The sequence below is a fragment of the Corvus cornix genome, chromosome 2 (genome assembly GCF_000738735.6).
Source record: "Corvus cornix cornix isolate S_Up_H32 chromosome 2, ASM73873v5, whole genome shotgun sequence".
In the NCBI taxonomy this organism is placed as follows: Eukaryota; Metazoa; Chordata; class Aves; order Passeriformes; family Corvidae; genus Corvus; species Corvus cornix.
Window position 1 is genome coordinate 31850947 of NC_046333.1, and position 24829 is coordinate 31875775.

At 40.2% G+C, this 24829-nt stretch overlaps 1 protein-coding gene across 5 annotated transcripts in view; it reads left to right on the forward strand.

Moving 5' to 3' along the window:
- ELMO1 (engulfment and cell motility 1) overlaps positions 1-24829 on the forward strand; it is a 305196-nt gene that overhangs the window by 265492 nt on the left and 14875 nt on the right. For all 5 annotated transcript variants that reach the window (XM_039548679.1, XM_039548678.1, XM_039548680.1 and 2 more), the window contains 3 exons: positions 10316-10479; positions 16158-16270; positions 24719-24826. In XM_039548679.1, the coding sequence (XP_039404613.1) occupies positions 10316-10479; positions 16158-16270; positions 24719-24826 (385 nt within the window). The remainder of the gene's footprint in view (positions 1-10315; positions 10480-16157; positions 16271-24718; positions 24827-24829) is intronic.

Sequence of the window (24829 nt, forward strand, 5' to 3'; positions counted from 1 at the left end):
TTGATCTGCGGGGAGAAAAGATTGTTCCTTTGCAGCAATGAAAAATACAGATTTCTGAAGCCATAAACCATTTCACTGCAGTTCTTAAAATGAGGTATAGCAAAACAAGTCATCTGTGCCTTTTCTTCTTCTAAGAATAGCCTGGTTGAATTCCTTATATTCTTGGTTATGTGCCACAACTCAGGAGGGAAAATAATGTGTGTTGTTCTTATATATATGACCAGCACAGTAATGATATAAATACCTGAGGCAAAAATCTCATTGGACTAGACAGCAAAAATGCAGAATTTTCCAAAGATATTACTCAGTCATTCTAGAACATTTTAAAATGGCAATGAAAACATCTTTTTTTCCTTTCTCTTGGACATATACATTTTGTGTATGTGTGGCAGTTCCAAGCAGATCTTGGTTTGTAATAGTCCTGACAGCACTTATTATGATCTGTCAAGTCAGTAATTTGTGAGCAGCAGATTTACAGAATAGTATTTATAGCTGGCATCTCACAAGTTGCAATGAGTTTAACCTCTTCATTGCTTTGTGTATTTTTGTGAATCATTCAGCTATTTCATGCAGCTATTTTTATTATTGTGGCACAGACTGGAATCTCTGATAACAATGCAATTATCACTTGAAACAGTTATTAATATGATATGTGCTAAAAAATTGGTGTTCTGTAGGCATGTTTTTAAGCTCACTTTTCCTCAGGGACATGAATATGAAAACAAGACTTTGCCTAAAAATTATTACAGCTTACTTTTGCTATAAATTAGGATGGAAAATAACATGTAGGCTCGTTCAGAGGCATGGCACATCTGAACAAATGACTTTTTCATAATTTCTAGATGCTCAGCTTAACCATTTACCTTAACTCTAAGGGCATGCAAATAACGGGACTGAATTAAATAGTCCAACGTGAGCATACCAAACACTGGGTTTATGCATTTATCAGAAAAGCCTAAATATATGATTTAGCTCTCTAATTCAAAGAACTGAATCCAAAACCACATTTTCAGTCATTCATGCTTTTGTTAGGTAGAAACTTTGGAATTTTCACTTTTCTAATAAAATGCCCAAAATATAAACAAATAAACAAACAATAAAGAGAATAAAAAGGTAGCAATTAAATGGTGAAAGTCACTTAGGTCATGTCCAGAAAGCAATAGCTGAAGCTTCCAGCTTCTATTTATAATTTTCTTTTTCTTTGTTCATGTGAGTAACAGAATAAATGTGAGGGGGTACTTCTAACTAAATAAGAAATTTTACTGTTTGAATGGTGAGCTAACTTTTGGGCTTGCTGAAGGAACAGCAAGTATTACATAAGCAATACATAAGTATTAGCACAGCCTGGCAAAATTGCAGAGCTTTTCCATATAAAGTGTTTAATTGTTGAACATTTTTCACAGGCAAATGTCCTTCTCTGTGAAAAATGTACATGGGGAAATTTTGCTGAATTTGCTACCGAAAACAAGTGGAATTCGTGGACACACTAGATGGATTTTCCAGGTCTGTCTGGTCTGGGAAAAGGTTAGCAAGGAGGAGAGGTATGAAGTTGAAAGGTAGAGAAGCTGCACCTATATTGCCTGGTGCTTTGTGCTAGCTGCTGTATTTGTTGGTCACTTAGATGGCTAAGGAAGTCCATTTCTCTTGGTATTAAAGGGACATGTACCTGGTGCACTGGCTCCCCTTCCATTTAGGAATTAGGCCAGAGGGTCCCTGGAGACAAGGAGAGGGACAACACAAGCAGGGACAGTGGTAGGCTTCTTGTACCACGTGCAATTCCATGTGGCCGTTCATACCTCGGACAGGATGGACCTCAACACTGTGGTTTCAGCTGGTGAAAGAGCCTGGAGATCTTTTCAGCAATGCAGCTGGTCACACCTTTATTTGGTTTTGTCTCAGATAAAGGAAATAGGAAGGTAGGAAGCTGTAATGCAAAGTGTTGGTTTTTAGGGTTTTATCCACTTATCAGATGTACTGTGTAATGACTCCAGACCCTTCTGTTTGGCTTTTTTAAAAACAAAAGTCTACTCTGCCACTTTTCCTGGTTTTCTACCCATTTAAAGAGTCTTTTTAAATTCATCATTAATATCTAGAACTTGAGTTCTTTGATTTTTGTTTTCCTAGGGGGAAAAAGCTAGCTATTAGAATCTTGTCCTAGCTTTCCTCCTGTAGAACCAGGAGTTTGCCAATGTATTACATTAATTTTCATTTAGTATATGCCATTTAATGTAATTAAGGGAAGCAGCACCCAAATGTGTGTCCCTAATCATGGGTTACTCTCATATTGTTTTCTGTTAAAATTTACAAGCGTGTTATTTGACATGTTAATTGTTACGTGGGTATATGACTAAGGATACAAGTATCTCCTCATTTCCCCCCTCCCCTCACTTAACATTTTGTTTGAGAAGATCAGTACATTTTGTCTGTGAAAAGCCCTGGATTAAATGCCACCCACAAATGATTTTGTGCATGTTTTATTTTGCCAAAGGAGGTTGTCAGACATTGGGGGAAATAATGTAATATTGTCTGACCTAAGACTTCAATTAACTAACAAGAAAGTTTACAAAAACTGTCATATTAACTTTACACATCATTTTACTGGGGTGGAAACATTGTCACACAGCACTTCTTGTTTTGTCTACCTCAAGGCACAAAGCACAAAGAGGAAAAGAATATTATTCCTTATTTCTGATGCAAATAGTTTTCTGCAAATATTTAATGCAAAGGAGACGTTTCCTGTCTATCAGTTATTCCTGTTTCAGCCCAGTATTACCCAAGCAAATGATATTTGACCTGTGTGTTTAGATTAGCACTGGTTTGAATGGAACCTTTGCATTTGTGGGTGGCATCTGGTTTTAGTCCTGCAAGAAGACAGTGAGCTTCTTCCCCATTGTGTTTTATCAAAATGAAGACATTATGGAGAGTGTTTGCATGTATTTTGATGATGATTCTAAACCCACTCGAATTTCAAGTTTGTAAAGGACTGCTGTTCCCTTTCTGTTACTATTAATTTTAGCCTTAACTTCCTCAGGCCAGTCCTTAAGGAAGATTTCCTTTCAGTCAGCTGCTTCCTGAGCCATAATTTTAGAAATACATAATTTCCCCCATATTTTACCCTCTCTTTTCCTGTTTCCTTTTAAGTGAATTTCTAATAAAATCTCATTTCTTCTTTTCCTTTAGCCTTCCTTTTCTGTTGAAATACAACATCTAGCCTCTTTCTTTCTTCTTTAGACTTGTCCCCATTTTTATTTATTTTTTTGTGAGCCATCCTCCAGATGCCTTCCTCCTCATGCTGATGCTCCCCCCTGGAACCTTGGTTCCTGCTCTGGTCACTTTTCCATATTTATAACACCCTTCCTACTAGATGGCTTTCTTTTACCTTTGTGTAATCCAGTCTGTTCCCATTCCTTGTAAAAATCATCTTCTTGCCCATTCCTTTAGCCATATTACCCTTCAGTGGAATTTTGTGACCGCTCTTTGTCTTTTTCTCAATTAAGTTCAAGATGCTTTTTGCTCCCAGCCAAAGCCTCTGCCACTGTTAATGGGTATAACTGAGAAAATAAATAGTAATGTTAAAAGAGAACTGGAGGCCTCCATGGGTATCCAGTGGTTCTCCATCAGGACCTGTGTATCCCAGGGAAAAATAACCAGCACAGCTAACAGAATTCTGGGAGCTTTTGGAAAGTGCCAAGTCAGGCTGTGGCCACAGACTCTCCCTGTAGAGGTGGAGTAGTCCAGGGATGTAATATTACAGAGTTCAGCAATAAGTGGTCCATTTCCTCTGAACATAATTGCTCCCATGCAATAGCACAATAAGCTGGGAATCTCTTGCAGGGAACTGAACATTTTTACATCAGCTTCTTCAGATGGAGGCACTCCTCAGACCCCTTCCTTGTTTTTTCTCAGCCTCCCATTCACACTCTCTTTCATGGTGCTCACCAGTCTCGTGCTCATGACCCTGGTGCTCTTATTCTATCTTTCGTACAAGAATGTAATGAATTCTCAATCTCCTCTTCCATAGTCTTGGATTAAGAGTAGTCTCAACCCATCAGTTCCCAGGAATTGTGTGGTTTCAGTCTGTTTTCCCACACCTGAGATTCATTAGTCAAGGGAAAATAAAAAGCAGAAAAATCAAGTTCTCTGAAATGTAAAACAATTGTGATCACTTAATCTTCAGCCTTTTCTTTCTTTGCTTAAGCTTGACCTTCTGTATCTTGGAATCCAGTGCAAGGTCAGGCTCTTCAGGTTCTCTTCCCTCTTTTCCTCACTAGAGGGCAGGCAATTTTTTGGGTCCTGAGGCTCTGAACAAGATTTTGCATTGATGTATTGCTACAGCACCAGGTTTGCTGACACCTGCTATAGACCTTTTAAACACCTTGTGTGGAACTGCTGTCACATCTCCTATCTCTCAGCACCATCGTCACATCTGCTAGGTGTGCTCGTTTGTTCTGCAAAATGATAGTCACTGCTGAACTGGATGCTGATACTGATCCTGCATGGAAACAGACTGCACAGCTTGATCAAAACCATTGCATTGTTTCAAGCCTCTTTTCTGCAGACTGAAAAATATCTTGGTTCATACTAGAAAATTATAATCACAAGAAAGAAGGAAAGAAAGAAAGAAAAGCAAGCCAAAACTGCAGCAACACAAACTTTTTTGCAATGGGTTTTAAATTCTGCCGAAAAATGAAGAGATAAAATGTATCAGAGCTTGTATCTGCTAAATCCTCTGACAGCTGCTTTCTCATCCTGCTTCCTGAAAATGAATCAACTTAATTATTCCTGTGGCTACGTACATCCAGACGGCTTAGAGTTGCCTCTTTATTGCTGGCTACAGTAACTGTCCTTGTGTTCTGGAATAGCTAAGAAGATTGAAAACTGGGGGGTTTTTGTAATTCCAGAGTACACAGACTGTAATAGAAGTAATGGTCTGGAATTTTGGAGTCTCTTGTCAATGGTTAGATTGTGCCAGCACTGAGTTTAAATTTGCTTGTGTAGGAGGGCATGTTTAGATTAATATTCTAAAGTAATGTGGAGTGAATGTTTGGTACAGGCTGTGACTGAGAGACTAGTGTAGTGAATTCACAGACTGCAATATGTGGAGATTGGGGTGGGGGGTTGGGGGAATCACCATTAAATTATCTTCCAAGGACCTTGAAGCCTCTCAGGATTACTCTTCTGAGTACTCTGAAAACATAACCATTGGTCTAGTTATAACAATTTATCCTTTGGAACAGTCTAAAAAAAAGTCTCAAAGTACCTGGTGCACACATTAAACATGTAAAGTTTTCATTAAAGGAGTTGACAGGTTGCTTGTAAACGGAAGTCATTTCCTTTCCTTTCAGAATTAAATTTTCTTTACAGCCTCCTTTGTCAGTAAGCACTGTTCATTAAGAATTATTTGGCTGTTTCATTCTACAACCTTGTTTTCGCCTGCCTTGTGGATTTAACTGAAGGAAATTTCTTTGTGACGCTGAAATGATCAAGCTGGATCTCAATCACCAAATGATGTTTCCTCCTGCATTCTTTAATCTATATAAACCAAGGTATTTCTTTTCAGGAACATTTAGATAGGAAGGAAGCTAGGTATGAATTTTTAAAAACCAGTTTGCAAAGAGATGTCTTTCTCTGTTTGTTGGCTGGATGATTTTTAAATGGTCACATGAAAAAGCTACTGAATGAGGGCTTAAAACTTCTCACATCTCAGGTTCTTCAAGTCTGGTTGTAGAGAGGAGTCTCTGGATGAAGGGCAGCTCAGTAGCTGCTCTTTTAACGTATGCTGCAGTGAGGTAGGGGAATCACACCTTGCAGCACTTGATAATGTTGAGCCAAATTAGGAAAGCACTGAACTAAGCACATCATTGTAATGTGGGTTGTTTATACCTAAGTCTTGTCTGTTCAGAAGAAAGGTGAACTGTCAAGATTAGTAACAGTCGGCCAGCATAACACACTGACAGACCCAACCCCCCAAGTCACCCATCCAAGTAGCAGTCAGTGCAACATGTGCCCTAAGATACAAGAGGTACAACTTGGAGGCTTCAGTGATGGCATCCAGATGTGTTCTTGCTGCTGTCATTGCACATCAAAGGGTGTGCTTATCCAAGTGCAACATTGGTATTGTGGGGACATTGTGAGGAGGGTTCATCTCCTGTCTGGTGCTTCACAAATCAGACAATCATAGCATGATTTGGGACCTTAAAGATCATCTAGTTCCAGCCCTACCACTATGGACAGGGACACTTGCTACTAAACCAGGTTACTCAAAGCCCCATCCAGCCTGGCCTTGAACACTTCTGGAGATGGGGTATCCACAGCCTCTCTGGGCAACTTGTTGCTCTCACAGTAAGAATTTCTTCCTCATACCTAATCTAAACCTACCTTTTTCAGTGCCAAGCCACTGCCCCTTGGGTAACACCCCAGATGGGTTGTTGTGAACATCCAGGCCTTCAGGCTGTTCTGGGGGAGGTTTCTGAAAAGATTGATGCTGTGAGTTTGTAGAAGGAACAGATCTGGTGAGTGGAAGGCTCAGACTTATATTTCCAGAATCCTGCAGGCTAGTGGTAGGTGTCTGAGAGGGTTGCCTGGTTTCTCTAGTCAGTACCAAGAGCAAACTTTGCTTCAGTATGGGGTGAGTAAAGAGGTTTGTGCTTTCTGTAGCTGCAAGCAAGCTGCAAAAACAAGGTCAGTGAGAAGCTTGCTGTAGGGTTTGGCCCTGATAAATCCCTCTTTTTGGTATTAACAATTTCTCACTCTTTTTATTTTGACCCCTAGTTGTAGAGCCCAAGTTCAGACCTCTCCTCCATCCAGAAAGAAGAGACTGTATTTGCACAGGCAAAAGCTGTCATGGCAAGAGAGAGAAGAGAGGGGGTAATGTTGGAAAGCCAAAGTAGTTAGAATATGATATGACAAAGGTGAGGTCAAATAAGCAAAACACACAACAAACTAGACTAAAACAGCTTAATGAAAAACACGTAATGGCAGGATACTCGCTATTGGAATACGTTAAATGGATACAAAATCTGGGGAATAAGGTCCTATGTGTTTAATTTTAAAAAAATTGTTGATTTTTTCCCACTGTCTTTCTCTTCATGTCTTCAGTGAATTTACCTGTCTTAGGTGCAATGTAGAACTTGGATTCTCTTACCCATACAAGAGGTCGTTAGATAAAAAGCACATGATTTAAAGCAAATGTGTCCTCTGAAACACTCATTTCTCAGTAAGAGTAGCAAAGCATAATGTAATTAAAACAACTGTCTACAGTGTTTATGTACAATCACATTGAGTGGAGAATATCTTTAATTTCATTGTAAGGTCAGATACATGAAGAGGAAAGGTTGTTGCTGTCTCTCAGAGAGCAGTAATCAAAGGCTGGCAACAGAGCTTTGAAAATTGAACAGATTAGAAGTCCTTGGCAGTGATTCCCAAATGCTCAGGAGACTTACTGCAATCAGCAGCTTTGACACTTTGGGCCAGCTAGTTAATAGTGTTGGCTATAAACATTACAAGGCCAGTGATCATCGCCTCATGTGCTGGCCCTGGGGCATTTGCTTCCTGCCTTCTCTCTCGGGGGCAAGGGCAGCCTCTAGACCAAGGGGCTCTTTGATAATACCCTGTGAGTGACCTTCCCCACAACAGCAAAGAAGAGGAATTGTTTGCATGTTAACCCAAAAAATGAATTACAGAGAAGGGAGTCAAGGGTGTAGCAAATAAGCATAAGTGACAGTGCTCCAAATCTACTGAATTTGAACCTCCTTTGCATATTTTAGCCAAAAATGAGCACTGCTCATCACTGTGTGGATGGTTTAGAGATCAGACTGGAAAGATCCTCATGCATGCAACTCCCTAAAGTACAGTATTTATTAATTTGTTTGTCCATTTGTTTTATGAGAGAAAGTGCTCATAAGAGACAGCTTCCCTATTGTGAGTGCCTGAATTTAGGAAACTAAATCTATATGTAAGCAACAAAAAATCAGATCTGTATAGATATTGGAATGAACTCATGAAACCAAAATTACATGCAGGCATAAGTAATTGCAGCGCAATATTTACTTGCAAATCTGGTTTAGTGTTGAAAAATCAAGGTGATATGGTAGTGATAGTTGTTACATGGTTAGTTTAGCAGTTATACTATGCTTGGCTGTTCAAAATTGCAGTAATTTGTTGCTTTCTAACGGGCAGGATGTCTGATCCCATGAGCAGCTGTGAGAGTTGTGTGTTTCAGCTAAGCTGCCTGGTTTTGCATGCTGCTTCTGCATGATACTGCAGGAATGATGGCTGCAGGCTGCCTGTAAAACTACATTAACAAAGTAGTCTGGCACAACTTCTCAGCAGGTCTGAGAATACAGAAGTGATGCCAGCAGCTCAATGTCAGGGGTAAACGCCCAGTTCAATGGGAGCCCAAGCAGTAGTGTTAGGTGGTACCAATAGCTGAATACATTTTCAGTGGGTGAGTTTGCAGTTTCCCCCCTCTTCTCCATTCCTGGTAATTAATAATAATTAGTCCTAATGAATAATATATAAATATATAACATAGGGATTAAAATTAATTAGCAGTGATAGGTAGTCATTGTCAAGAAGGCAGAAAGAGGAAGTCAGAACAAATTTTTAAACATCCAACTTGGCACTGGAATTATCTGTTTCACTCTTTCCTGCTATTCCTTTGAGGATGTTTCCTTTGTGAACATATCCTTCATTACATTTCCTAAGCCCTTTTAGTTGTTAAACCAAGACCCAGTGAAATCAGTAGGATTATGCCACTTACCTTGTTGGGCATGATCCATCAGCATTCAGGGTGTTTGGATTTTGCGGTGGTTTGTCATTTCTGTGGTGTGGCAGCACGTTTCATGATTGGACTGGTGTGGACTAGTTGAGTGCACTGTGAATGCAGGCAAGGAGGTGTTAGTTCCTCTAAGCAGTCAGGTGCCATTCAGGAGTTCATGTTTCAATATGGAAGTAGCTAATTCTCACTGGTAGACCAGTTAAGTTATTCTTCAGTTCTTTAGTTGCTTAGTTTCACCTGCTGAACACAGCTAAAATGAGTGCTTAGATCACATCTGAGAAAGAAGTTAACGTCTCAGGAAGCAAAAATAGAACACAGTACAGGCAATGAGTTAGAAGACTAAGGCAACCATGTGAAACAATTTAATATTTATATGAAAAGAGGAGGCTTTGGAATTATTAGGGAACCTTTGAGGGGCTGGGTTTCTGTTTTAAGACATGTATTGAAGATGAAAGAATACAGGAAAATTAACAGCACGGAAAAAGCTTTGCCCTCTGTTTGTGTAACTGTTGCTTTCTGGCATTACCATTTTGATACCGGGGGCTGCTACCATTTCCTGCTGGATTTTAGCTCTGGCATTTGGGTGAGATGGACCTTTCTAAGTATGATAAATTGTTCTTTCAGCCCATTTAAGCACAACATCAGATAAATATTTCTAAGTGTGTGACTTTCACCATCAACAAGAAAATGAGTCTAGGATTATGGAGAGAGAGAGAGAGAGTAATCTCTCATATGTATTTATCTGAACTAGATCCAAGCAATTCTCCTTAGTTAACTGTGTCTCAGCAGTTTTCTCCTGAAAAAATAATTATTATGCAGAATAGATGGCTGTTGCCTAGCCATCCTTCATTCTCATTTTTTGGTTTGCATTGTTTATGGCATTTATTCAAAAGCAATCCTGTAATATCCTTGGCAAAGTGATCTCTTTCCCCTGACTAATGGTCTCTGTTAGAGAGTTCTCTTTCCTTCACTGTGTATGGCCATAACGTGCCTGCAGCGTAAGGCTCTCACGGAATCTCAGAGTGGTTGAGGTTGGAAGGAACCCCTGGAAGTCATCTGGTCAGCCTTCCCTCAAGCAGGGCCACACAGAGCCAGTTGCCTAGGACCATGTCCAGACAGTTTCTGAGTATCTCCAAGGATGGAGAATCCATCACCTCCCTGGGCAACCTGTGCAAGTGCTTGGTCACCCTCACAGTGAAAAACTGTTTCTTGGTGTTTAGCAGGAACCTCCTGTGTTCCAGGGTGTGCCCGTTGCCTCTGGGTGTAAGGAGTAAAAGGAAGCAATGGGCCAGTTAGCAGCTCCCCACCACCCTCAAAAAAGCCCCAGTTTTGTCACAGAGCAGATGAGCTTTCGATGTAGTCTCTGATGCCGTGTCACAAGTTGGCTTATTTTCTGGTTATGTTGCTAAAAAGTTGTCCAGAGACCACATATACCATCTTCTATACCTAGAAACCTTAGTGTGACCCAAAATAAGTTTGAAACAAAAACACAGAAAGTGTTAACACAGCTTCTTTTTCTTTCCTTGTCACCTGCAGGTAATGCAGGTAGTGAAAGAACAGATAATGAGAGCACTCACTACCAAGCCTAGCTCTCTGGATCAATTCAAGAGCAAACTTCAGAATCTCAGTTACACAGAAATACTGAAAATACGCCAGTCTGAAAGAATGAACCAGGAAGATTTCCAGTCTCGTCCAATTCTGTAAGTATTGTCTTCTCTCCCCACTCTTTTTTTCATGGAAGGGTTAACAAGGGCGAATGACAGTTGTGAGCTCTTCTGGGGAATCCCAGGGAGAAAAGCTGTCCAGGGAGCTGTGCTCAAAAGCAGTAGTGAGGCATCTGCTTAAAGTACATCATGTTTTCTACTGCTGGGAATCGTAACTTTTTCCTTGAGTTCAGTGAAACCAGATTTGGCAAATCCCAGCAGGATTTCACATGGCTTATTTATATGAAACAGTGCTTCACCATTTCCTAGCTCTGCATGATTGTGAGCCTGATTTTGGTGCTGGAAGTGGCTTTCAAAGAAAAGATCTAACTAATCAAACATCACAACTTTGTCTTCTGTTCAAGGCCTCTCTGAGCAAGATAGGGAGAAGCCCAGAAAAAGAAGAGCCAATACACACTGACTTTCCAAAAGAGTTGTCTTTGTTTATAACATTATAAATTGGTGTTAATGACAAACAGTCATTTACTTATTTGTAAATAGCAACATTCTGGCAGCTAGCCAGTCCTTTGCTTGTTGTTTACTGCAAAGTATGAAAGGCTAATATTGCCTCCATAGCTCCTTCTCATTTCTCAGAATACTCTTTGTTCTGTTGTATAAAAATGGGGGCCGCACCTGGCTCTGGACCAAGTCTGGGCTTGTGGCTGAGCTGGTGGCACAGGACAGATGCAGACTCTGTGCTGCACAAATGATGCTCTGAGAATAGCAGGAACCTTTTGAGATCAGCAGAGAAATGGTGAGGACTCAGAAGCATCAGCTGAAATATCATTAAATCCTGACTGTGTTGCAAATGGAATGGCTCATGATACTCTAAATCTCCTTTTCCAAGGCAAAAGTATAGAAACTGATTTGGGCCAGAGCATTTCAGGATTCAGAAGCAGGATATTAATTTTGATTTGTTTCTAACAGATGCAGATATCTAAGTACAAGCTCTTGGGACAAATTCCTCCAGGGGCAGCAGGGCAACAGTGGAAGCATAAACTAAGTAGAATTACAGACTAAATTTTAACCATGCCAATGTGGATCAAAGGGGGAATGCTTCTTTTATGTTTCCAGTGTTTTATGTTTCCATTAGAAAATACGACCTAATGCCCAATTAGAACTGATGTCACTCATAGTAATGCATCAATTAAAAATCTACAAATGGTTCCAGTTAGTTTTGCATCATTACACTGCTCAGAAAGCCCCTGCAAATTCCCTGCAACATTTAGCAGTTCAAAGCTGCTCAGAACTGCAAAGCTTGTCACCAAAGCTTCTCATCTTCCCTGCTTTCCCTATGAGTCAACAGTTTAAGTATGATAGAGGTCAATTATTTATATTCTCTTGCACCATCACCTAGCATTGAAAGACTTGCCAATGCCTTGTGCAAGCTCGTCATTTCCAGTGTCACTCTGGCTAGTTGCTGCCACAGTGCAGAGTCTTCTTCCCCATCATGGAGCAAGTGAAACAGCCAACACAAATAGTTCAAAGCAACTGTAGTGTTACCAGAGAATCATTTCAAGTTCAGGACAAAGGCTAAGCCTAAAGGCTATAAAGGCTAAGTAAATCAATAAGGTGTTTAAGCAATCACAACTGCATTTTCAGAGATTTAACTCCATGCATTTGCATTTTGATTACATCCATGATCACTTGTTCTTGACTCTGAAAAGAAAGTCCTTTCATTTTGCACTTTGATTTGGTTCCCTGTACTGAACTCTCTCAAATTGCATAGATGGCACAGTTGATAGAAGTACAGAATCATGGCCCCATTGTGGGGAAAGAGACTGTGAGTGAAAAGAGCAGTCGTGCCTGTGCTGTATATTCTAAAGCCCTGCAGATATGCTAAAAAAGATTGTGCACAATGGTGACTGTAACATCAGCAGACCTTGTTTAATTCTGCTTGAGAATACAGCAATCAGGGGATGGGTTTTCCTGCCTTGAACATGATAGAAGTCTTTATTTTGCTATTCATTGTATGAAGCACTGTAGTTTTAAGTTTTCAAGCTACTGGATAAGAGAGGCTTCAGTGAAGTTGGATTTGAATGTAAACTGGAAAATGTTGTCTTAGATCCTGGTAACTACAGCAACCTTGTTTTCCTAGGATTAGTTGTTTCTTTTATATGAGCATTGTTGTATCACATGAAGTACTACCTTATCAATATCTGCTTTTGATTAGGAAAAATTAAAAGTCCTTCAGAATAGATTCAGGGATTTGGGATCATTACTGATCATCCAAACTGCCATTCCATAATGGAATTATAAAGTATCCCAGTTTCATTTTGAATGGCTGCAGAAGTTGTCTAGGAATCCTGTGGGCCTATAGAGGACCAGAGATCTCCTTGAAAAATTAAATAGCAACAGAGATGGGTTAATGCTAGATAAAAATTTGGCATCTAATTAGGGACTTGCTGGTTAAAGGAGAGTTAATGGCAGCTAGGGAGCCATTACTAAGTAACATCTGTGTGAAAACCAACAAGGTACAGGGAAAAAGAGGAAGGTGTCTAGATGATTTTCTGCTTTTTATCTTACATGTTTCTCTACAGTATTAGAAAGAGTCACTACTGCCTGCTCTGAATACATGATCAGGAGAGGGAGCATAGCTATATGCCAGAAAGATAAAAGGACAAAACACATGAAACCAGTTCTGGGATTACTCTCCCATTGTGTTTTAATAATTTAAATGTCTGTAAAATGCCCCATCCTGGAAAGAAAACCACTATTGAGTGAGTCTTAACTATAAGGTGGAAAAGTAAAAGCTGGAGACAGTTTTAACTGGTGATGAAGAAGAATTTGTGAAATGTGAAAAACTTAAAAATAATTTCTAATGATTTTCAGGTATTTTAAAAACAAGTAACTGTTGTTAGTATTGCCTCCCGTGTTAAGACCAGTGAGATCACAAAATTAGCAATCATATATATTAATGTGTGTTTCCCTCAACCCTTCTGTCTTACCAGCACACTAATGTTTTACATTTTTATGTGACAGAAACACAGTAGGAAACTAATGGCAGTTTTTAAAGTCACTGTCTCCTTAGACTTAGTCTGTTCTCTCTCTTCACAAGGCACAAACTGTTAAGCAAATGTCATCTCAGGGACAATAAATAAATATTCACAAAATGTATTTGCATTTATGATCTTCCTTTAGCTCATTGTTCCTGATGGATTTTAAAATTAGGCAGGAGGACCTATTTCTTGCGCAAAGATTTTTTTTCTAGCCCTCCTGTCTTTAGACACTGATCGCCAGGAACAGAACTCTGTTGCCTTCAGATGGCTTTCAGAAGGAAATACAGAGTTTCAAAGAAGCATATCTTTTGTTTGTGCGCTGTGGTTTGATTGTTCTGACCCATTTCTGTCACCTCCAAGAGGTGGAACAGAAACCTTGACAGTGAGGAGCACTGAGCGGCAGGATCACCTTGCAGAAATACATCTGGAGTCATGATGTCAGAAAAATGGCTGAGAACCAAGAAGTCAGAGTAACCTAACCATGTGTTGGCATGAGCTGCTAAGGACAGTAAGTACACGAAGTGACCATGGCAAAGGCTTGACAGTCTTACAGGCTTTCACTAGGTCCAGAGTTACCAGAGACTGTTTCTCCATGGAGTAATGGGTTGTCTCTACAACCTCTCTGTGATCAAGTTCAAGGACCATGGAACAGAAGAGAGTAGCACACTGAGCTTCACAACTGTGAGAGCAAATACTTGTATGTGTGCAGAGGGCCTTCAGAACGTAACCAAAGAGGCAAGAGGTCCCTTCTTTCTTACCTCCACTTCTCCCATGCAAAGTCTCCCTTAGGCAGTGAAGTATTTTAGAGAGGATTACCTGGGTTTTTTTGGATTGGTTAAAAAAACCCTTTTCTTCCTCTGGTTTGTAAATGGCAGGTGGGGCATTAGAGGCCAGAAGACAGAATGTTATAAGCAAACAGTCAGATGTTAATGAGCTGGATGACCCATTCATTTTTGGCTTTTTGGTAGTCTTACAAATACAATGTTATGATATCTGTAACACCTATTTAATGATAACCATCCAATTTCTGAATTAAACTACCTAAATATCAGACTGATGTTTATACCACTCTTGAATGTTTGAAATTAGTCCAGCTGGATATTGTCAGCAGCCTGGACTGCTGAGTAATCCACACTTATGTTTTAACGCTGTTGTCCTCAGTCCCTGCTCTCAGGTTGTACCTGAGGAATAGGGAAGCTCATCAGCTCAGTAAAGGCAAGACATTTATTCAAGCACAAAATTCTTTTAATCACAGTATTTAACCATTCAACATATTTATGTCTTAGATCCTAATGAGAAAACAACAGTGCTTGAAAATTCAAGTCCTAAAGGACTAATAACACATTTCCAAAACATGGGCTGTTTCTATAGTTACAATGCTTCCTTGATTTTTGACCAGCTAGATTTTCACAGCTTGTAAATATGCAGTGGGTTATGCACCCAATCATTTCGTTGACACCTAGGGGAAAGAGGACATTTTATTTTAAAGGCCTGATCTTTCTAGCAGAGGATTTGCGGTGATTTCAGTGGGGGTCTGGCAGATCAAAGGCACGGGATCCAAATGAGTGTGGAAATCAGCAGAGAATGGGCTTCCTAAGTTTTCAAGAAGAGAAAATTTTTTGTTGTCTCTGTGGGATACCACAGCTTAGCTTCCTTTTGATGATGATTGCTGGAACATACTGCCGGACAGAATGATTTTTGGTATTACCCAATTTGCACAGCAATGCAAAATTATGGTTCTGACAAAGTTTGTATTTTATAAATCTGCTACACATTCAGTTTTTTTTTTTTTTAATCTTACTAGGCTTGCTGTCGAGTTGATGTTTAAACCTGTCTTTTATATATTCTTAATGAATCTAAGTGAGGATATAACTGATGAATTCAGACATCTGTGAATCCATGTGATGGTGTATGAAATTAAACTTTAAATATTATGTGCATATGTTTTCTGCCTAGTTCTTGACATGTTGAACTCTTATCAAAGTAAGATGGAGAAATGCATTTTCTGAAGGATATAAGATTATTCCTAGATGTATTGTGGGTCTCTGCACTCCTAGGCAAAAATGAAGTTGGAGCCTTGAGTGATCCCTAGTCATGAGTTAGTCTTCCACAAATTCTGATAATAATAAAGTAATCAAATTATACGAGATTGAGAACAAGAATATAGTGCTGATCGTTAGTTTAGCTCATTGGCATTGCTCCCTGTTTTTTATTGTTGTTTCAAAATGTTTTAGCCTTCTTGTGTTGTCCTAAGTAGCAGTGCTAGTGAAGTATACTGGCATAGGATTGTGCAACAAAAGGTGACAGACCCTCAAGTAAACTTCACAGGGCTCCTATGATGAAAGAGCATTATTTGCTGCAGAAAAATCTTGTTGATGCATTATAACAAGTGTTATTTTTAGAATGAGTAAAGTAATATAAAAACAAGCAACTTGCCTGAGTCATACACTGATGTTGTAGCAGGGAGATGTCTACAACAAACATATCCTGAGTTCCATTCTTTGTTTAAAGAAAAAGGGTTTTTTTTCTGGGGCAGACTAGATTCTGACCTGGTCTTGTCTGTGACTGATGTACTCTTCAAACGCCTTGCAGAAACATCTTGTGAGGCTCTGTTTCAGAGGAAGAAGGATGATCTTTGATTGAATTTGACAAGTGCCTACTTTCTCTCTTCCCAAGGGAACTAAAGGAGAAGATTCAGCCAGAGATCTTAGAACTGATCAAGCAGCAACGTCTCAATCGACTTGTGGAGGGCACATGCTTTAGGAAACTCAACAGTCGACGTCGACAAGGTACAGCTCAGACTCCCTAGTCTGGCTTTATATTGTCACTTTGGTCTAAAAGTTGAGCTGAGGAATACTATTTTCACTGGCAGGACCCTGGATTTTAGTGCTATCTTGACTGTTTTTACCGGGAGGCATCCGAAGGCATCTCCAAGTTACAGGTTTTCAGGATTTCCTGTTTCCCTAACAAGTCCAGCCTTTGACAAAATCTCAGGCAGCAGTGTCACATTCTGAAATAAGTATTTTTATTTCCTCCTGAATGTCCAGGCTTCTTGTTCATCTCAAAGCAGTATCTTTGCAGGAATAGCACCTGAAACTTGAAATTGAATCTCTCAGACTTTGATTACCTTTATGTATGCAACAAGTTCATTCTGCATCCCTCCCCCTGTCCTTTGGTTTGGTCTTATATTGCCACATACAATAATTATACTGTGGTGTTTAAACATGCTTTTTGAAAGTAATTTCAAATATCAAATATCAGTAATTTGCGTACTTTCATAGGAATACTTGATTGATATGAGAAGATTATTTTCCCAATTCTATGAGTCATTGCTCAGTGCAAGGTTCATAGTTCATTCTATACCGTAAAACTCCCCATGGTTCTTTTCCCCTCAGAGAGGCATGCTTCTTTCCCCAGATAACATAATGGGGACGTAGTGTAAATTCAGCAGATTAATTAGAAGTCGTATCCAAAAATTTCGCTTTAAACCGCTCATTTTGTGAGGACTCAGATTACTATTTGTTTTCCTCTGTAAATACAGAACAAATTAGAAAATTACAAAAGCTAGGAGTAAGAACTGATAAAGATCAATATTTGAGACTTTCAGATTAATTGGGGAAAAGTACGTTCTTCACAGAGAGAAGTATCCCTGCAATGCCTCCTTCCTTAGAAACAAGGAGGCAGTTTTCCTTAATGTAGGGAGGTTATTTATAACCTCTCTGTCATTCATACAAACACCTAAGAAGCCCACTGCACAGAAGGATGATCAGTATTCCACTGTGCATTTCTGTACAGACTGGATAGAGGCATGATACATGTTTTTCCTTCATCAGCATACTCATGGAGGGAAAGTAGGTAAAGTAATGTGTAGTTTGGCTACCAGTAGTGAGGGTTGTTTATTTTATTCCTCTCAAAGCCTTAATCCAAATGACTCAAATTCTGGGGAAAGAGTAGGATTTGCAGCAAATATTCTTCTTATGGCTGAGCTCCAAGAGGAAGATAGACTGTTTATTTTATCTTAAATTGTTGTTAGCTCATGATTTATAGGATCAAGAGCCTTAGGGAGTATAAATTCATTCAACTTATATGAGTACAGTTAAGTTAAAAAAATATTTTTTTTTAAAAATCAATGTAATTTCTTGTCCTCAGTTGAGAGGGTTGCTTCCTATTGTGCCTTGGAGTGAATTCTATAGGCCACCAGATTAATTGCTTTGATGTCATATTTGTACAGGGCCAGAAATAATTCACGATTCTTTGGAAACAAATATAACATGCAACCATGCCTCAAAGAACGTTATCTTCTCTGAAATAGATGGTTTTTCGCAGATGGAAGCCCATTTAGGAGGTCATGTTCCCACGTGCCCTTAAGAGTTGTGTATGCTTTGTGACAGACTTCCTGTATTCCCTGAAACAGAAGGGTATATTACCATCTGGGAGGGAGGAAGGGAGGCAGTAGACACAACCATTATAGAGGATGATGATGCATGAGGCCACCAGGACTAAATTCAGTACAGCCAACCGTGTCCTGGGGTGCATCAGGCACAGCATCGCCAGCCGGGCAAGGGAGGGGATTGTCCCGCTCTGCTCTGCACTGGGGCAGCCTCACCTCGAGTGCTGGGGGCAGTATGGGTGCCACAATATAAAAAGAACATGAAGCTATTAGAGAGCATCCAAGGGGAGGGCAACGAGGATGGTGGAGGGCCTTGAGGGGAAGCCGTATGGGAAGTGGCTGAGGTCACTTGATCTGTTCAGCCTGGAGAAGAGGAGACAGAGGGGAGATCTTGTTGCAGTCTGCAACTTCCTTATGAGGGGAAGCAGAGGGGCAGACACTGATCTCTTCTCTGTGGTAACCAGTGACAGGACCTCAGGGAATGGCCTGAAGCTGAGTTCAGAGGAGGTTTAGGTTGGATATTAGGAAGAGGTTCCTCACCCAGAGGGTGGTTGGGCACTGGAACAGGCTCCCCAGGGAAGTGGTCACAGCACCGAGCCTGACAGAGTTCAAGAAGTTTTTGGACAATGCTCTCAGGCACATGGTGTGACTCTTGGGGTGTCCTGTGCAGGACCAGGAGTTGGACTGATGATCCTTGTGGATCTCTTCCAACAACTCAGCATATTCTCTGATTCTGTGACCTAACACTGTGCAATTTAATGAAGCATGCTTGGCGTATAAGCCGTTCAACTGGGATCCTTTTTTAGGCATGTACAGTTCCTGACACAGTCCAAATAGCAAATACTGGCGGCTGACAGAAAGCAAAAGAAGGTCTCTTGAAATCACCATTTATCCTTCAGGGTCTCCTGAACCCCAAAGCAGAACAAACTGTAAAACCAGGGCTGTCATGATGTCAAGAATTAGAAGATGGAGTAAAGTGAAGGGAGGACCTGAGGTTTAGCTAGTGATACTAAACATCATGACAGTCAATCTTTCAGATAATTCCTCTGAATGTTCTGATAAAAATAATAGAAGTCCCAAATTCTGAGCATATCTTCTTTTAGCTTCATCCCACGTCCCCATCTCCTCTCTCACAACCCACCTGCCTGTACAAGTGCCCTGTACAACCTCAGGGGGTTCAGGAGCCCTGTCACCTGTCTGGTGCTCCAACAGAATTCACTTGCCATGGAGAGTTACCAAGGCTCTAAAAAATTGGCCACGGTCCATCCAGGGTGACATGGAACTGAAACAGAAATGAGTACTGCTCTGAGGCATCACGATTTGCCTGTTATGTGGCAACCTACTTGTAAGAGTAGCATGATCAGGTAGGGGTTATACTAAAGTGTGTATATGCTTTTTGTACTTTCCTATGATTCTTTTGTTCCCTTAAGACAATCCTGGAACAAATGTCACAAATCTGCAGATTGTACAAGAAGAACCTGAACGTGCCCTACACAGAAGCTGAAAGCATTAAATTGCCAATTTAAAGATAATTAACAGGCATTAGCCCATGATAAAGACTCCAGAGCAAACTTCTGTTAAGATTATTGTTTGAACATGTGGTAGGACACACATGGTTAGCCACAGTAAGCTGAAAAATTTGACTTAAAAAAAATGAGAAGGGAGTTTACAACCTCTTATGGCCTTCTGAGAAGAGATTAAGCACTTTCATATATACGTAGCATTGGAAGGCCTCCAGTCCCAACAGGTGATTCACTGGGGGGATGCTGAAGATTAGGCTGTGAGGTATCTGTATTCAGATCTCTGCTTTTTGTGTTTCAGCACAGGATTATCATAGCAGGATCTCTCTGTAGCTGAAATTCAGAAATACCATTGTTGTCCCAGCAGGATCCTTAGCACTTCCGAAAAATATCTGGCCTTTCCCTTGCAAGGTTTTCATAGGAGAACTGCAGTACTAACTCCTGGGTTTTCATTAAGTATCTTAATCAGTTGGAAATGAAACAGCAAAATCTAGCCTATCCTTCTGATCACAGCTCAAAAGCAGATCATCAGGCTCTGCAAATCCCCACTTTGTTCCTGGACCCTGAACATCTACTGAGAGACCGCTTCAGCTTTCTCCTTCCTTAGATAATTCCTAAAAGAAAAGGGAGAAGACTAGGGCAAAAACCTGCCAAGCACTCTACACCCCCAGTAGTTATTATTTCCAGTAGAGCTAAGTACTAAGATAAAGGCATTTTATTGAGGATAATAGATGCTTCTGATGCTGTCATCCAGTACATTTGTAGTATACGTTGCTGGGTGCACTCTTGGAAATAAATTCCCCTTTTACCTTTATAAAGATTATAGAGAAATTGCATGTTATTGAAGTGGTTTTGCAGCCAAAGATGACGTTTCTCTAACAGTAATTTTTGGAAGGAAGGGAAACCCTGGTGATACTCACCATTAAATTAAAACCACAAGGCACCATGGAAGTAACCTGGGAAGAGAAAGCTTAAACTGAAACAGAAAACCAAGTGAAGACTGGTTTTCTGTCTCTTGCTAGGATAAGTAACTCGCAGTTCTGAACACCACCACACACTTTGACTTTTTTCTGCCAAACTCTTTTCTACTGCTACTTCCTCCTACTCTCCATAGTCCCACAAAAAACCTCTGTGAGCGTGAGTCTCTGAGAGGAACCAGTTAACCAAATATGCCTCCAACAATGCCACAGGTCAATTATTTGCCAGTCATTTGGAGAGCTCCCTGGCTTAATCTAGGCAGTTGACTAGTTGGAGTGAAAATGTCAATTCAATTTTATTAAAGACAGAAGAAAGAAAGAAAAATAAAAAAAATATATGCCCATATATAGATATATAGATATATATAGATATAAAATATATAGATATATATAGATATAAAATATATAGATATATAGATATAAAATCTACACAAATACATATGTTTTCACAGATATATTTAAAAGCAGGTTCCTGTTGCTAAATCTGTGAGGATGTTTTTTCTTTGAATGAAAAGCTTCTAGAGTGTATTGGGAGAAAATACATATTCTCAAGACTTCTGTCCATGCATATCTGAGCTATTTTCTCCTCAGATTCTAACAATAGAGCACTTCTGTACTAACCACAGCAGTCGTTTACCTGGAATAGTATTGTTAAAGGCATATGAGTCATTGGCCATTAATGCACTTGGAAACACACTGCGTGAATGGCCAGGCACTCTGTAGCCCATCAGCAAAATGTTCTGTGCTCTGCTGTTTGTTCACAGCTCTGAATATTACTTTTGTAGCCAAATTGTAGCTGATTTTGTTATTTGGGAGGTTTTTTTAACCTCATCTATAATCTTCAACAATGTGCTGTGATATATTTAACCCACTGGCTGCTTTAGTAATTATTTGAAAAATCAGAACAATTTGCTTGAAAACTTTTCAGGTTAAAAACCAGAATGACTAATTCTGTTTCCCAAAGATGAATATCTACCACGCTAATGTGATTGCACCAGTGGTCAGTTAGCTGAAAGACATAGGGAGTTGCCAGAAAGTGTAAATGATGTGGTGTCTGAAAATGGTGGTGAAATATCAAGTCCACATCATCTCTAAAGACTGTGGTTAGTGGCCGCCCTCCCTACAGCTTCTTGCTCTGAGCAGGAGGTAGATGTAGTAACACTGGATCCAAAATGGGCATTGTAGCTCATAGAAGGGACCTAGTCTTTGGAGAAAATTCTTAAGCTTGGGCCTAAAACCAAAATTACTTCCGGAACACGCAGTTGCCCCACTCCAGCTGGGCACATGCACATGGATCTGCCTGATGTGGAGTATGGGGACTAATGAGGATGGTCTGTTCCAACTTCAAAGCTTTTTGTGACACTTCAACTCTGCAGATTTTGGTTTAAGAGTTCTGGAGGGTTTGGACAATAGTTTTCTTTGTTTTATAAGCACCACTTTTGAGTCATAGTAGAAAAGAGCTTTTTCTTCTGTTAATTTTTTTTAAATTTATCAATTTAGAGCTCAAAGTAAGTGCTGGCCACTTCCCATGTGCTTTTCTGCAATTAAGACTTCTTCACACTTTTTCTCGGTAGAAGCAATTTCATATAATTTTTGTTTTGACTGCAGCATTACTCTATACACTACTTTTCCAGTACAATTGTGTTCAGCACCTGCACTACAGTAAAGTAGCTGCATCCAGTTTCAAACTGTTCCCCTCCAAGGCACTGAAATCTCATGTGAGCGGGATATTTTCTCATACACTGGTTGTAGTGTCATGGACAGCTGAAAAGAAAACTGCAATGGGTAAGGCTGAGGTGGCTGCAGAAGCAAGGGTTGCTTCTCCTCACTAACATGCTGTCACCCTCCTCAGCCTGGCTGCTGCAGTCATTTAGTGGCTGTCGTTGAGGAAACCTCGTTAGTTCCATTTGTAGCTTTCATTTAAGGGCTTTCCCCTTGACAGCAAGGCTATGGCAGAGCAGCAGTTATTAATGAGCCCGCAGGAGAGTTGTGCTGGACATGCTTCAAGCTACAGTCTATGGCTATTAGTTTTTAATTAACCTTGGGTTATGGGCAATTGCTGAAAAGGCTCCTCAGGCATTAAGAGCTTGGGTTTCTTCCCATTAAACCACCCCTTCCTAAAACAAAATAAGATATTTTCATGGAGGGGTATTCCCCTCTTTTGTTATTGAAGCATGGCATTGAATGAGAACCAAGGTTACCAAAACACCAACCTCTAGGAGATAAAAGAGCCAAACCCTTGTGAACACCAACCCCATTTGTGATAAATTGAAAGGAATTCATGGTAATTCTTTTTTTTTTTCAGTTGCACCATCTTTTTGCCCAGCTCATTGAGAAGGTAGTGAAACCATGTTGGCTTTTATTAAGCAAAAGAATGACTGTTTTAATTTTAGAATTGGAAAGTTATATTACTTTGTACAGCCCAGTAAACAATGAGGTTAGAGTTAAAGCTAGGTATGAAAGCCTCCTGCTACAGTTACTGGAGGCTTTTCTTTAGGCCTAATCGTCAACCATGAGATTCAGTGGGGTATATTCTTCAAGCATCAGGCTTTGCTATGGTTCTGGTAGAGTTCCCTGCAAAAGGTATGAATCTAGAAAATTTTCACACACATCCTGCTGAGATACACAAACTGTTTAACAAATTGCTTGTGTGTGTGGTCTTCAGATGAGAGTCTTCTGAATGAGGGCTCCTACTTGCTCTAGTTTCAACTCCCTACAAAAGTTTGGCGAGTGGGGTCTTCTTCTGTATCCCATACTGTGCCACACTCTATGTTCTGCTTATAGTCCAGGAATGCTTACATTTCAGCAGCTCTTTTTGTATGCTTCACGGGATCATAATCTCAGGCTCGCTACCACAAATCTTTCAGTGTTGTGCATGACTGTGAATCCCTCCCATGGCCATTTTGAGCCTTTGCCAGGGATTTGTAGGGTTTTCTGAAACCTTTCTGCAGAAGGGGCTGCACACTCAGAAAGTAGTTTGAAGTGTGTCGGGTTTTTGCCCTAAACCTTTTTACCACTATGACAAATTTAAAAAGGCATGTGAAAGTGCATTTTTACCATTCAGTTGTCTGTGTTTTACTGCATTGCATTTTAAATGACTGGCCAGGGGCCTGGAGTGTCCTTAAGGAAGCAGCTGGGTCCGTGAAGCCAATGCTTTACTCATAGAGCCAAGAAGCCCTTCCTTTGCTAACACCCCAAATGAGCTCACATATGCTGGTTCTACTGCTCCTCCAATGTTTTATCCAAGCTGTGGCTCCCAGCGACTGCAGCGCCGCAGGGCTGTGTCGGTGCTAACGTTTCCCCTAAATGGCCCCTCAGGCTGCTGCTTGGCACAGCATCAGCACTGCCAGTACGAGAGAAGCACAGAGCCAGAGAAGCCCTCTGCCCCCCTCCACTGGCATTTTAACATCCAGCCTTGCTCTGAGCTTTTGGAGATTTAGTTTGGATGTAACAAGATTGTATTTTTGACAGCTCAACATTATGTGATCTACTTATTAAATAGAATGTGCTCTGACAAGGAAGGGTAACCCCTTTCTTACCATTTCAGAAAGGGAATTGGCAAGCACCATCCTTGCACGCTAGGCAGTGTGGTGGCCTGGCTCTGCAAAGGTGATGTTCTTCACAGGAGCAGATTTTAACAAATGTTGTTGAGGGGAATTATATCCTGCGAAGCACAAGTTGTCGGGAGATGTAAATGTACATCTCTTAGGAAGGACTAAAATGCAGACTGGGGTATGAACTGCATGGTCACACATATATTTGTGTGAGTTATCTGCAGGACAAGGGACTTAATGTCTGCTTTTTAAGTCCTTGCATGTTTATTGTGTCCAGTCTCTCCAAAAATATGGGGGTGTTCTCCTATGTCTATAAAAAAAGACATGAGTCATAATTTTCATAAAGTATGGGATATTTCAAATTTATCAGTTTTTGGGTGTCCCACACAAGACAGCTGGTAGGGCTTGATTTTCACATAGTGGGTGCTAAAAATGAATCTTTTATGGGTAAATTAAAGTTATCCACTCAAAGTAGTTACTTTGTCAGTCTTCTGTCCGTGAGGCTATATAATATCTGGTAAAACTAAGTAATTTTTTTCTCACTAGTATTTTTTTTTGAGCCAGTGACTAGGTCCATAAAAAAAACCCCTGCAGATTAATGCCAGCTTCATTTAATCAAGTAAAATTACTGAGCAAAGTCCCTACACTTGTTATATATACCCCACACATTTCTTCTTCTGAAAGAAAAGACAGCCTTTCCCTGTAGCACCTTGTTTGAGTAAGCTTTCTCCTCTGCTGTTGGTAAGGCTGATGAAGAACATGTTAGTGACCTTGTTTAATGTGTTTATTTCAACAGACAAATTTTGGTATTGTCGACTTTCACCTAATCACAAGGTCTTGCACTACGGAGACTTGGAAGAAAGTCCACAGGGAGAAGTCCCTCATGATTCCTTGCAAGATAAATGTA